The sequence below is a fragment of the Macaca mulatta genome, chromosome 6 (genome assembly GCF_049350105.2).
Source record: "Macaca mulatta isolate MMU2019108-1 chromosome 6, T2T-MMU8v2.0, whole genome shotgun sequence".
Taxonomy (NCBI): Eukaryota; Metazoa; Chordata; class Mammalia; order Primates; family Cercopithecidae; genus Macaca; species Macaca mulatta.
Genome location: NC_133411.1, coordinates 16186916 through 16201517, shown reverse-complemented (window position 1 = coordinate 16201517; position 14602 = coordinate 16186916). Strand labels below are relative to the sequence as shown.

The 14602-nt window shown below is 44.0% G+C and overlaps 1 protein-coding gene across 6 annotated transcripts in view; it reads left to right on the top strand.

The window, feature by feature from the left end:
- The window catches only part of ANKH (ANKH inorganic pyrophosphate transport regulator), a 156319-nt gene that overhangs the window by 102992 nt on the left and 38725 nt on the right, over positions 1-14602 (top strand). For all 6 annotated transcript variants that reach the window (NM_001261260.1, XM_078004321.1, XM_078004322.1 and 3 more), the window contains 3 exon segments: positions 6910-7028; positions 9534-9617; positions 14254-14424. In NM_001261260.1, the coding sequence (NP_001248189.1) occupies positions 6910-7028; positions 9534-9617; positions 14254-14424 (374 nt within the window).

Below are 14602 nucleotides of genomic sequence, written 5' to 3'. Positions count from 1 at the left end.
CGCCCGCCACCTCGCCCGGCTAGTTTTTTGTATTTTTTAGTAGAGACGGGGTTTCACCGTGTTAGCCAGGATGGTCTCGATCTCCTGACCTCGTGATCCGCCCGTCTCGGCCTCCCAAAGTGCTGGGATTACAGGCATGAGCCACCGCGCCCGGCCCACCGGACAAGAGTTACTGTCCATTCTATGCACACCCGTAGCCTGGCTCGAGATACCCAAACTGCACAAGCCTTGGGAGTATTTCTTGGCCCTTGTTGAGCAGCTGCAAGTATCTCTTTTTTAGCTGAACTACAGCCATGATCTGTCATAGACACCATTTTTTAAAACTGCATTGTCCTGCTAGATTCAGTTACAAAACAGAAACGAAGAGTACAGAGCCCAGGGTTTGGCATCACCACACCTTCATTTAGGCCAGTGGTTGTGGTGCATGGAGGAAAGCATGCTGACCTTGCATTTGACTCCATTTGGGTCCAAATTAATTTCACGTGCATGGAAATTAGTATTGCCTAACCTCCTAATTCATGAAGATGTCGAAACCGCTGCTGTGGATTTTAACTTTCTTTACACGTTTATTCTTAACAGTAACCTGTGAGGCCCTTGCCATGTTCTGAAGCTGCCTGGGTAGGCAGCAGAATTCAGGGGAACAAAACTGCAGGTTCCTGTGCCCTTCCAGTGAGCCACTGAAGTAATTTCTGGCCCAGTTCTGTTTGCCAGACTTCTCTTTTCAAACTTTTCCATTATTCATGGGTTATTAACCAGCTCTGTAAAGAGTAAATTAGTATAATTAGCCATAATTTAAACCAACGAGGGTGCTAGGAGTGAACGGACAGTGTCAGTATGGTCTTACAATTTATTGCCATGTAGAAAACCATCCCGATCTTCAGCAGCTCAAAACACAAGCATTTATTTTTGTTTGCAAGACTACAGGTTGGCTGGGTGGATCTTTGGAACTTGACTAGGCTCATGCCTCTGTGGTCAACTGAGGGTCAGGAGGTCGCTCTGCTGACCTTGGTGGGCTCCTTGTTAGCGAACATCCGGCCATCCTAGATGGCCTCTGTTGGAACAGCTGAGCTCTCCTCCATATAGTCTCTCATCCTCCACTAGCTTTGCCTGGGCGTTTTTAGACGGCTCTTTTAGATGGCTGTGGTGATGCTCCAAGTGAAGGGACAGAAGCACACCTGATGGCTTCCTGAGGCCAGGAATCAGAACCAGCCCACCATCACTCCCACCCACACTGCTGACCAAAACAAATCACAGGCCAGCCCAGATTCACGGGGTGGGGAACAGACCTTGACTTTTAGTGTGAGGAGCTGCCAAATCATTTGACAAAGAGTAGGGATATAAGTAGAGGGAAGACTCAGGGATATTTTTGCTACCAGTATATCCCAGTCACTTTATTTACTTATTTATTTATTTGTTTATTTATTTATTTTTTATTTTTTGCTCTGTCACCCAGGCTAGAGTTCAGTAGTGTAATCTCGGGTTATTGCAACCTCTGCCTCCCAGGCTCAGGTGATTCTCCTGCCTCAGCCTCCCAAGTAGTTGGGATTACAGGCGCCTGCCACCATACCTGGCTAATTTTTGTATTTTTAGTAGAGACGGGGTTTCACTGTGTTGGCCAGGCTAGTCTTGAACTCCAGACCTCAGGTGATCTGCCCGCCTTGTCCTCCCAAAGTGCTGGGATTACAGGCGTAAGCCACCGCGCCCAGCCTCCCAGTCACTTCTTTTAGGGGTTATGGATTTCAACATTTATTCAATCAGCACACTGGGCTAGATCCTGAGAATTCAAACATGAATAAGAAATGGTCTCTAGAAAGAAGCAGATCTCCTGCAATAAATTATTCTGAACTTCACTCCACCAAGTCTTGATGCCAGTGAGACAGAATTCTTGTTCTTGTGTTAAAATTTCACAGTTACTTTACTTACATTGTGCATGGGTTTATGGTATCTCTTCAAGACCTAGGTGATATTTATGCCTCCCATCCCCAACACTGGACACGTGTTGCCTAGTATAGATTATAGATGGGTGATATTAAATGTCTGTATCCCAGCCCAGATGCAGGAGACTGTCCCCTTCACAGCTGTGTTAGTGTGTGTAGTACCTGATGCATACGAGTCACTCAACACGTATTTATTGAAGTGATTTAAATATGGCCTATCAGCCATATAAACACACATACCTTGGAAATAATACCCTAGAAGCACAGGGGTGAAATTACCTGCTCCCATGAAAAGCCTCGCAAGCTGGTCACGGTGGGTCAGTAACAGCACCTGTGAGACTTTTAAACATTGAGAACTTGGGAATTTGAATTAGAATAATGGTTCTCAAATTTGCCTATTGGATGTGGAAAAATGTATCTAGACTTATTTCGGTTAATACTGACACTTTATGGTTTGTAACAGCTCCTGGATGAACAGGTTTGAGAACCACTGATTCAGAAAGGGCCTATGGCCCTGGCTGGCTGAGGTCAGTGGACCCGTGAATCTGAAGGGCACTTTCTGTGTCCCTTGTTTAGGAGGGTCAAAGCTGTCGACCTGTAAACAGGTCAAGTCACTGTCTTCTTGCTGTTGCAGTGTCATAAAATTTGTTTACATCTGTTCAAAAACCTTGTTTACTTTTTTTTGTAATGTTCTGCTCTTCATAAGGAATACAGGCTGTTTTAGAACAGTCTTGGTAAGGCAGTTTATAGAAGCTGAAGGTTGCTAAATATTGCTAAGGCAGCTAGCCTGGTAATCATGGACTCTATGCAAAGCACTTTAAACAAATTACCTGCCCCCCACCCCCCCAATAGCTCTAGCTGGAAATAGCTCAGGGGCATGGGAGGGAGGGAGTCGCCCCAAGAGAGTGGGTGAAAACAGTTGTTGGGATTTTATACTCACAGCTCCCAGGGTAAAGTAACCTCTCTAGTTATAATCAGACTCCTCTATCATGTAGGGGAAGCGTAGAAGGACGTTAGAAAACCTGTGAGGAAAAGCTGCTTCCTGTGGCCTTCAAATATCTCCTGGAGTAGCTGAAAGAGGAAGAGACTGAAATAAAAAGAAGTTAAAAGAAGCAAAGGCAGCCTCAAGCCTCATAGGTCCCACAGTACTCTGAAACCCAGGGAGCTAGGACAAGCCCTGGATGCTGAAGAAGGCAAGAGTTTGGGGACACCTTCCCACAGAACCAGGAAGCTGGGCGGGGCTCATCCCCAGGAGAGTAGATGGCGAACGCCCCAGCAGTCCTTAGACCCTGTAAATATTACATGTTTAGCCCAGTTATTCTGCATGAAGGCACGGTTTTTGATGTTTCTGTTAAACTATTGTAATACGTAGCTACATTTAAGAAACTGAGGTTAAATTATATAGAGAGTTTATTTGGGCCAAGATTGAGGATTGCCACCTGGGATACACTTCCCAGTGGCCTTGGGGAGAGCTCCTTTCAACCTTTGTTACAAGCAGGTTTTTAAAGGCAAAAGGGGCTGGGTGCGGTGGCTCACGCCTGTAATCCCAGCACTTTGGGAGGCTGAGGTGGATGGATCACCTGAGGTCAGGAGTTCAAGACCAGCCTGGCCAACATGGTGAAACCCCATCTCTACTAAAAACACAAAATTAGCTAGGTGTGGTGGCACATGTCTGTAGTCCCAGCTACTTGAGACAGGAGAATTGCTTGAACTCAGTGGGGGAGGTTGCAGTGAGCTGAGATTGCGCCACTGCATTCCACCCTGGGCGAGACAGAGCGAGACTCCGTCTCAAAAGAAAAAAGGCAAAAGGGGACAAGGAATGGGCCAACACGAAGTCGCTTGACGGGAATACTCATTGATTTACGGTATAGGGTATGGATTGTGGTGTCCAGCATATGGCATTTTATGGCTACTTGGCATCAGTTCATCTGGAGCCCACATAGCAAGTGGTTTCAAGGTCATTATTAGCTCAAGGTGGGAGTGAGACGTGACCGCTGTCACACGTCATCACATTTCAGTGCATCTCTAGGCCTGATAATTAAAGGGGCTGCCCTTCCTCAGATGAGTTTCTTTTTCTTCTCAGCAGGGGGAAGCTTATGTATATTGATCTCTGTATTTCTGGGTACTTCAAGCAGACTGCATGCCCTGCTCTCAGCTGCTGAAACTCACATGTCCCATCCGATCTTCCTGCCACTCCAGAGTTTAACATGAAAATAAGCCTCTCTCTCCCTCTCTCAGAAGCTGCTTGTACCTGTGTTCCAGGGCTGCCGTAACAAAGTGTCACAAACCAGGTGGTTTAAGCAACAGAAACTGAGCGTTTCACAGTTCTGGATGCTGGAAGTCTGAGGTCAGCGTGCTGCAGGGGTGGCTCCTTCTGAGAGATGGGAGGAAGACTGTCTTCCAGGCCTCTCCCCTAGCTTCTGGGTGTTCGCTGGCAATCTTTGGCGTTCCTCGGCTTGTAGAAGACTCACCCCGGTTTCTGCCTTCATCTTCACACGGCGTTCTCCCTGTGTGCATCTACCTCTGTATCTGAATGTCCGTTTTGTAAGAACATCGGTCACTGGATTGAAAGCCCACTCTACTCCAGTATGACCTCATCTTCACCAGTTATATCTGCAATGACCTTATTGCTAGATAAGGTCCCATCCTGAGATGCCAGGGGTTAGGATTTCAGCATCTGAATTTTGAAGGGACGTAGTTCAGCTTATAACACTCCCCTTTTACCAATTCCATAGTCCCCAGCTTCAGCCACAGCAGTCAGGTCCCCTCAGCTGGTGTTTTATAGTGACCGTAACCTTCACCAGGGGATTTTAGCTCATGAGCTATTCCTAGCCAGCCCTGTGCTCTTGCACTTGGCATTGTGTTCGTTGCTCTACTCGCCTGGCACAGCTGCCTTTACCATTGCCAGTGGCCTCAGCTGAGAGGTGGGTGTGGGGACAGCAATGTGGGCAAGGTCAGGATGGTCTCCTTGCAGATCCCTGCACAGTGAACATTTGTTCACTGAATGAAAACACATGTGCAAATAAACAGCAACAGCAACAATAAACTTTGAAAAAAATTTCCAGAGTTCAGCACCAAAGTAGACCATTTGTATGATTAAGTAACATCTTCATTCTGGCTTTGTGTTTAAGCCAGCTTAGCTCATGTCTGAATGCAATTCTTACCTGGCCGCAAAATCAGACAGGAGCTCTCCCTCCCCGCCTTCCCAGGTCAAACCTCTACTAATCCCCTTTTCGTCTCTGCACAGCTTCTGATCCAAACGACAGGGACGTCACAGCTGCCTCCTTCCATCCATGTCCCTTGCTGTAACTACTCCCATCTTCCCAGGTCTCTTTTCTTTCTGCCACGTGACATGCCCTCTCTTGGATTTCTCTTCTTGATGCCTCAGTGGTTCTGATGGCCCTGCTACCATGACACCTGGCACCTTTGTTCACCTGGCAGCTGACCTTCTGGTTGTTCACCTCTACCCTGCCTGGAAGGACTAGGAGCTTTCCTCCTTCACTCTCCTCGACCTGGCCCACCTCACTCTCTGAAGATTGTAGTCACTCCAGCCTCCCACCTCTTGAAACCACTTACTCACACCTCTAATACCCATAGTTGTAAGAGAATGAAAACTGTAGGCACACCTACTCTTACAACATTCATAAGACACTGTGAAAAACATGAAGATTATTATTTTCTTGTCTTTCTTTTCCTTTCCTTCCCTTTCCTTTCCTTCTCTTTCCCCTTCCCTTCCCTTTCCTGTTTCCTTTCCTTTCCTTTTGTTTTTTTCCCTCCCCTTCCCTCCCCTCCTCTCTCCTCTCCTCTTCTTTTTTCTTTTCTTTCTTATAAAGACAGAGTCTCACTCTGTTACCCAGGGTGAAGGACAGTGGCATGATCATAACTCACTGTACCCTTGAACTCCTGGGCTCAAGCAATCCTCCTGCCTCCACCTCCCAAGTAGCTGGGACTACCGGCATGTCCCACCATGCCTGGCTAATTTAAAAAAAATTTTTTTGCTAGAGACCAAGTCTCTCACTATGTTGCCCAGGCTAGTCTCAAACTCTTAGGCTAAGCAATCTTTCTTCCTCAGCCTCCTGAAGTGCTAGGATTACAAGTGTCACCCATCTTGCCTGGCCTGTTATTTTTATATATAATCTAAACCTCTATCAATGAGCTAAAAAAATAGCTCAATATTTTATTTAACCTTTGGTAATAAGATCTGTCAGGATTCCTGACTAATACATTAGGAGACCTTTCTCCTTCTTCCCTATTCCTATTTGACACATATGCATTCATTCAGCCCGTACTGGCTTACTGCTTACTGTGTTCTAGTCACTGGTAACAAATTCTGATATTGGAAGGACTACAAAAGCACCTCTGCAATGCCATTTTCCAGCATGCAGGACTATACCCTAAGTTGCCACCCTCTTCCCAAAAAGTGAAATAAAAGAACTGGCAAGTGCGAAAAAGCTAGCTTTAAAGTTTTATGGAAAGGCATATTAACATCTAGAAATTTTCTCTTAGTAAATAATTAAGAATATGTGTAAACATTTAGCTTCAAACCTAGCCACCAAGCATTCTTTTGTAGTATCAAAATGATGGAAACCACCTAACTGTGTAACAGTAGGAGACTGGGCAAGCTGATACTCAGCAAACTCTCAAAAAGAAATTCAGTTCATTGAAGGGAATTCAAAGAAATAAAATGTAGAAGCATATCGTGAAAAGATGATCGTGGTTTACAAAAGAGTGCGTGTAATACAATCTCATTTTTATGTTAAAACATAGAACAATAAAAGAACTTGGTGATTAGAACCCAGAGCATTAGCTGTGACTCACTCTGGGTAGAGGGATGAGATTATAGGCCATTTTTTTCTATTTGCGTATCTCATTTTTCTGCGACGAACAAATACTACATTTGCTTTTGAAATAAAAAGAATATAAAGATACCCTTTTCTAAATATTTCCACATATGCCTTTTGACCCATTGCAGCTTATAGTGATTTAGGATACTACATTATCAATAAACTGCACCATGTGGACGAGTCGGTGGGGAGCAAGACGAGAAGGGCCTTCCTGTACCTCGCCGCCTTTCCTTTCATGGATGCAATGGTGAGTAGAGAAGATCATTGGCTTTCTTTCTTTTTCTTTAGCTGGTGGTAAAATATACATAATATAAAATTTACCATTTTAGCTATTTTTGTGTGTACAGCTTAATGTCAAGAAGGACATTCACATTGTTGTGTAACCAATCTTCAGAACTCTTCGTCTTGCAAAACTGAGATTCTGTCCTCATTCTGCCCCAGCTCTGGGCAGCCTCCATTCTACTTTGTAACTCTACAAATTCGACTACTTGAGATACCTCAAGAGAGTGGAATCATACAGCACTTGTCCTTTTGTGACTGACTTATTTCACTGAGCGTGTCTTCAGGGTTTATCCATGTAGTCGCAGGTGTCAGAATTTCCTTCCTTTTTAAGGCTGAGTCACTTTCCAGTGAATGTCTAGGCCACATCTTGTGTATCCGTTCATCAGCTGATGGACACTTGCATTGCTTCCGCCTTTGGGTTCTTGTGAGTAATGCTGCTATGAACATGAGTGTGCAAATATCTGAGTCCCTGGTTTTGGTTCTTTGGGGTATATACCCAGAAGTGGAATTGCTGGATCATATGCAAATTTGATTTTTAATTTCTTGAGGAAATAGCGGACTGATTTTCATAGCAGCTATACCACCAGCAGAGTACTCAGGTTCCAATTGTCTGTTGACTTTTAACCAGTCCATCTTGTCAGTGTACTTAATTTTGCCACAAGTTCTGGTAGGTAGCAGGAAAGCCCATTTGAAAATTTTGATGCAGATACACAGTTCTTTTCTGATATACTCAGGATCAAAGGATCAGAATCACTTTCTGATAAACTTACCACTTGTGTGGCACAGACACCCACAGTTTCAGAGTAAGAATCTGTTGAACATATTGGCAGGGATTCATTATTTTAATAACCAACTTTACCCCGTTAGCTCAGGGCTGCCCACTTCCATAAATTCTTTGTCATGATACTGAGGAGTGCTTAAACAGCGCTTTCATTCTCTTCTGCTGTCTTATAAATATAAAAAAGACTTAGCAGAAAAGGAAAAAAATAGATATATGTATATGTTTTCCAATAAGGTCCAGTGCTGGAAAGTAAACCCTTTCCTTTGGCTCCATTTTGAATTATTCTTGGAAGGAGACTTAAAAATATGTTAGTCTGTATAGTTTTTACCACCCCACCTCAAGTTTATATGCAGTTAGATGCATGATGTAAGTGCATAACTGGCTTCCCTGCAGTGCCTGAATTAGCCCATAGTGGTGGCCCAGTTAGAGAACTGAAGGAAGTGGCCTTTCTGACATCCCTAAAGAGTCGAAGCCCAGCTTCCTGGCCAGGTCCATGCTGTTGCTCTGAGGCCTGTCCTCCCATCTGTGTTAGAAGTGGGACTCTACACACATAGAAGAGTTACAGTTATACGGTGAATTCCAGGAACTCAGGACTGTTAGTAAAAGTGGATTGCAGATTCTTAAGGACCTGGTGGTCCATGTCCCTTCAGCTGTATTTATTTGCCATAAGAGACTTTCTGAAATCAAACAGAACACCAGAGCATTTGTAATTGGTACCCTTTTCTTCCATGTTTCTTCTGTAAGTTCCCCCCAAAACCCTGGTATAACAGCACGAGATGGCTAATAAAAATGAAAATAATGAACATTTATAAGGACCAGATCAACTCCTCCCTCCCCACCCCCTCACACCAGCAGCATGGCGCTGATGTATTGGTTGGAGAGAGAATGTTTAAAGCCAGGAAGCTTATTATATGGTGGCTGTCAGACAACAAAGCCAGCCCACAGCCGTGATTTGCAGATGGGCAGGGAATTAGCTGTTGCTCTGCTAAGTCTTGACGTGGACCTGGGGAATAGACCCTGCTTGTCGCATTGTGTGTAGCTCAGATGAAATGTCATTTCTGTATCAGTCCAAATCAACCTTGAAGGTAAGAAGAGTGATCCTTAAACAGAGCCCGTCATGAACTTGAAACCTTCTCCAGACCTGCTGTTCCCCGGGCTTTTCATCTGCTCCCCTCATAGCACCTTCCTCCTCATCTCCCAAAGTGTCAGGTCAGATCCTGCCCAAACTTGAAGGCAAGAAAACAGTAGACTCTAATCAGTCAGTGAGCGCCGGTAATAACTGTAATAACTCAGACCCAAATGAGAGCCCTCATGATGACGTGCATCACGTGGGAAGGATGCTGCTTTGGGACTGAGATGCTTGAGAGAGAGAGATTGCGTTTCCTCCATTCTTGGTATTCCTTCAGCTTTCCTGCCAGGCGTACAAACCTAATAGTGCACTAGTCTGCATGCAATTGGTGCTAAATAAATACCTGCGTGCAGTCCTTCACTCCACTGGAAAACTCTAACGTGGAACCAGGCACCAGATCAAGTTACAGTAATTTTACCAACCAAAGATTTATCAGACCTTGGCGCTAAGGCTTTGAGGGGCTATAAAGTATATTTCAGGAATGTCCAGTAAATCGCATCAACCAGAAACCGCATAATATTGAAGGTGTATCTCATGCCAAATTCTTTTCTTTCTGGCAGGCATGGACCCATGCTGGCATTCTCTTAAAACACAAATACAGTTTCCTGGTGGGATGTGCCTCAATCTCAGATGTCATAGCTCAGGTAAATATGGTCTGTGTGTCAATCAGAGCTCCTCAGAGTCCCCTTCTGGCATGTGTAACTGATGTGTGATTTACATTCATTCACTGTGCAGTACATTTTGCATTCGACCTGGTTTTGCCAGCACTGTTATATCACATAGAGACCTCAATACATATTTGCTAAATGGTTGAGAAAAGGAAACTCGCTGTAATAAAAGTGTGTATAATCTTGCTAGAATACGGGCTGTAAGAATTTAAATTTAAATAAAGAGGTTTTGACCTTTATTTTTAAAGAGCTTGCATGTGAGGTGACTCTACAGTCATACCTAGTACCTTTTGGCATGTCTTAGGGTCACTGTGCACTTGCCTGGGTGCCCTCTGTGTGGCCTAACACTATGTCACTGTGTTCTAGAGAGAGGGGCTCTTAGGAATTATTCTTAAACGTTCTTATAATCCTCTGTTGTTACCATGCAGAGCTGCCATTCACAGGTCACTTCCCCACATTTAGAAAGAACCAGGAAGTTGATTCAGCTGCCTTTCCACGCCGTCTGAGAAGAAGGCCTACCTCCCACTCTCTGTTGGGTCCAATTCTCTGAGCCCTGGCACTCAACCCTGGCTTTCTGTCCTTTCTTCTTCTACCAAGGATAGAGCATGAACAATTTTAGTGGAAAAATCGATTGAATTCCTATGATTTATAAGTTAGACTAAGTTCCTACAGTCAGGGATTTGGGAGAATGATTTCTTCATAGAGGAGGAGGTTAGACTATATCTCTACATGCCCTTCCAAATTCTCATTTCTTTCTTTTTTCTTTTTCTTTTTTTTTTTTGAGACGGAGTTTTGCTTTTGTCAAATGGCATGATCTTGGCTCACTGCAACCTCCACTTCCCAGGTTCAAGTGATTCTCCTGCCTCAGCCTCCTGAGTAGCTGGAATTATAGGCACCTGCCACCATGCCCAGCTAATTTTTGTATTTTTAGTAGAGACGGGGCTTCTCCATTTTGGCCAGGTTGGTCTCAAACTCCTGACCTTAGGTAATCTGCCCACCTCAGCCTCCCAAAGTGCTGGGATTACAGGTGTGAGCCACCACGCCCAGTCTCATTTCTATTCTATGAACATTTCCATACATTTTTCCTTTCTTGCACACCCTGATCTCTTAGCCCCCTTCTTGAAATAATCTACTGTTGAACTGTTAGTATGAAGACCAATAATTTCCAGATTAATTGTGTTTACTCCGTGGATCACTATTATAAGTAGTTTAAATGGATTTCTACTAACACATTGTGTGTGTGTGTGTGTATGTGTGTAAATACTAGCAATACTAGCAACCATCATTCTTTGGTATGTCTTTGTTAATTTTCTTAAGAGTGAGTAGAGAATTTTGTCCCAGTCTTACTGTCTGTATCCTCTGGGAGATGAACTAGACTGCCTTATTCACTCTAATCACTTCATTTGAAATTCAGTAAGCCTCTCTAATTTCAAACACTGGCATCAGCAAGTCGGTGAGCATTTGTGAGCACACATTTGTAGATGTGTGTTTTTTTAAAGGCAAAAAAAAAAAAAATTCCTTAACTTTGCCTGAAATAAACATAGTAGCCATCCAAGGACAGAAGAAGAAAAGCGTATCTCTGAAAAAGACTTTGCCAATACACCTACAGCCATTTTCCTCCTCTGTTTTAAACCTGATCCTGGCCCTTGCCTGTTGAGGGAAGGCCTGCAAGTTCAGAATAAACAGATCTGGTTAGTGGGAGCATGGAAGCCAAGTTCAGATGCCATCTGGCTTCAGGCTGTGCCTGGTGGAGTAGTTATTTTAAACCTTGTTGCTTGAGTTCCTACCACAATTTGGCTAGGGGAGTAAATTCTCTTTTTAAAGTCTTTTACCCTCAGGCTTCCGCTTATTACCTGAAAATATTTGTTAGGTATGAAAACATACCTAAGTTAGTAATGAGTAAATAGATTCCATGCAAAGTACTTTGAAATACCACCTTGGCATAAATAGCACATAATCACCAATCACCAGTGATAAAATGGAAATCATTTATAATGCCTCAAATTTCAATGGCAATTCTCGAGGGGGGGTTGTTTTGTTTTGTTTTGTTTTCAAGTTTTACTAAATTAATGGGTTTCACATAATAGTACAAAAAACCTCTTGGTTTGGTGCAAACATGCAGTGCTTTTCTGTGCCGTCATTATTTTAACAGTTATGTGTTCCAGTCAGTCATTGCCAAGGGATTCGTGAAAACATATTGCTGTTTTTGTTTTATTCCCTGGTCATCTGGACCTTCTTAGCTTGCTTGATATCAAGGTGAGAAATCTCAAGGTTGTTTGCCGTCTTCGGATTTCCATCCTGTAACTCCTCTGCTATCATCAGCCCTTGCCTTTCAAGGTCAGCTGACATTCCAAGGCTGGTCAGCTCATAATGTGTACATCCCCTGCATTCCTGTAAATTCCCTTATCTCCTGCCTTTTCATCTCAGCCTTCCGAGAAAATTCCTCTGAACCAACCCTGTGTTATGCATCTTCCTGCACTTCCGTGGTGCTTCTGCAAAAGGTTACACCATGGAACAAACTGATCAAACTGTGAATGCACAATCTTATCCCTCACCTCTGCTGACTCTGTAGGAATTATTTCAGAGGGTGTTTCTCTGCCTCTCACCTCCCAACATATAACCTCATTTCCCACCTCACAGAGTCAGTTGCAGCAACCAAATTCATCACCTTCCAGCCAACAAACCTACACACTTACCTTCCAGCCCTGCATCCTCCCCATTCTCTTCTCATTGTAAGGGACGAAGTGTCCCTCCCCCCATCCAGGGCCACTCCTCTGGGTCCTGGCCTGTGCTGCTTTCTCAGGAACCTGTTCCCTGCTTTCTCATGCATCGTTTCCCTTGTCCTGTTGTGCTCAAATCTCTGCCATGTTAACACAGCAACAAGAAGCTTCCTGTGTATTTCACCTAACTCTTTAGCTACACTTCTCTATCACTTTATAGCAAACTTCCTGGGAGGGTGGCTTCTACTCACTGTCTTTTTCACTTCCCTTTCATTCTCTACCTACTTGAGGCTGACTTCCACCCCCATCAGCCCACCTAGATGGTTCTTACTAATCACTTTCCTGCCATTAAACACAGCAGGCAGCTTCCCCAATCTTCTCTCTGTTGACTATCCCCTCCTCAGTCACACACTCCTTCCCACCGGCCCTCCCACCGCTGCAGTCCTGGTTTTTACGTGCTTCAGCTTGTTTTTTCCATTGATATTTAGCCATTAAGGTTGATGTAGCTCAGGAATATGCATTGTCCTGCCTTTGTTCTCAGTATGCTTCTGAGGTCTTTGGAATGACTGGATCCCAGGAGGACTCTAGACAAAAGCTGGGCTGATTCTCTGATTTTTGCAGGACAGGGAGGTTAATACATTGTGAAGCTTGCTTTAGAGACTGTACCATTGGATAGAGATATAAACATTATTGTAATTTCATTCTCTCCTGACTCTGGTTATTTCAACTTATTCTACTTTTATAGGTTAGTATTTTAAATGTTAATATAAGTTGTTTTATAATTATTACTGTTGGTGTTTTTGGCAGAATTTTCAGTGGCTCTTTTTTGAGGTAGGGTCTCACTGTTACCCAGGCTGGAGTGCAGTGACACAATTAAAACTCACTGTAACCTGAAACTCCTGAGCTCAAGTGAACCTCCCACCTCAGCTTCCAAAGTAGCTAGGACTACAGGCACGCATCACCACACCTGGCTCATTTTTAAAAATCTTTTATAGAGATGGGGTCTCACTATGTTGCCCAAGCTGGTCTGGAACTGCTGGCCCCCAGCAATCTTCCAGCCTCAGCCTCCCAAAGCACTGAGATCACAGGTGTGAGCCATGGCACCCAGCCCATTTTTAGTGCCTTCGATCCTATAAACATTACTGTCTGTTTTCCTGTATACATCATTGATCACTTCTGTTTTTTTCTTTGTTAAATGTAGCCTAGTTCTCTGGTGTGTGTTACATACACACGTGAGTGTCCAGCCTCGAGAGGGAAAAGCTACTTTAAGTTGGTAATGAGTAAATAGATTCCATGCACAGTACTTTGAAATACCACCTTGGCATAAATAGCAAGTAATCACTAATCACCAATGGTAAAATGGAAATTATTTATAATGCCTCCCATTTCAGTGGCAATTCTCGAGGGGTGTTTTTTTGTTTTGTTTTGTTTTTGTTTAATTTTACTAAGTTAATGGGTTTCACACAATAGTACATCTTGCACCAAATCTCTTGGTTTGGTGCAAACATGCAGTGCTTTTCTGTGCTGTCATTATTTTAAGTTATATGTTCCAGTCAGTCATTGCCAAGGGACTCGTGAAAACATATTGCATAGATTGTTTTTTAAGCAGTAACCTTAAAAACGATGTCTTGAAAGATGCTTGTAGTTGCTTGAAAGAATTTTCATGGTGGGTATAACAGAATGATCAGTGTGTCCCTCCAGTGACTGCAAACATCTGCACCTGAGTTACATGAGAGCGACACTAGGCCATCATCCAGTTTTCGCCTCTCTTTGCATAAAAATCAAGGTCTTTGCTCAGAGGTCTGTCTCAGGTTCCAGAGCATGGCCCTGTGCTTCTGTCGATCGGTTCCTGCTTCTCCCCTCTGACCTGTTCCCGTTCTCCCTTCTCTCAGGTTGTTTTTGTAGCCATTTTGCTTCACAGTCACCTGGAATGCCGGGAGCCCCTGCTCATCCCCATCCTCTCCTTGTACATGGGCGCACTTGTGCGCTGCACCACCCTGTGCCTGGGCTACTACAAGAACATCCACGACATCATCCCCGACAGAAGTGGCCCGGAGCTGGGGGTACGTCTGCCAACCCAACCGTGATCTAAGACTCGGAGTAGAATAAAACTGTGTTCTACCTCTTAGAAAATGAGAAATCAGTGACATCAAAACATGAAATTGGCCAGGAGTCATACCCAGAGGCTGAGTGCTAGGTGTCTGCCGGGAAAGACAGTTGGAGAATTAATGAACTCAAACA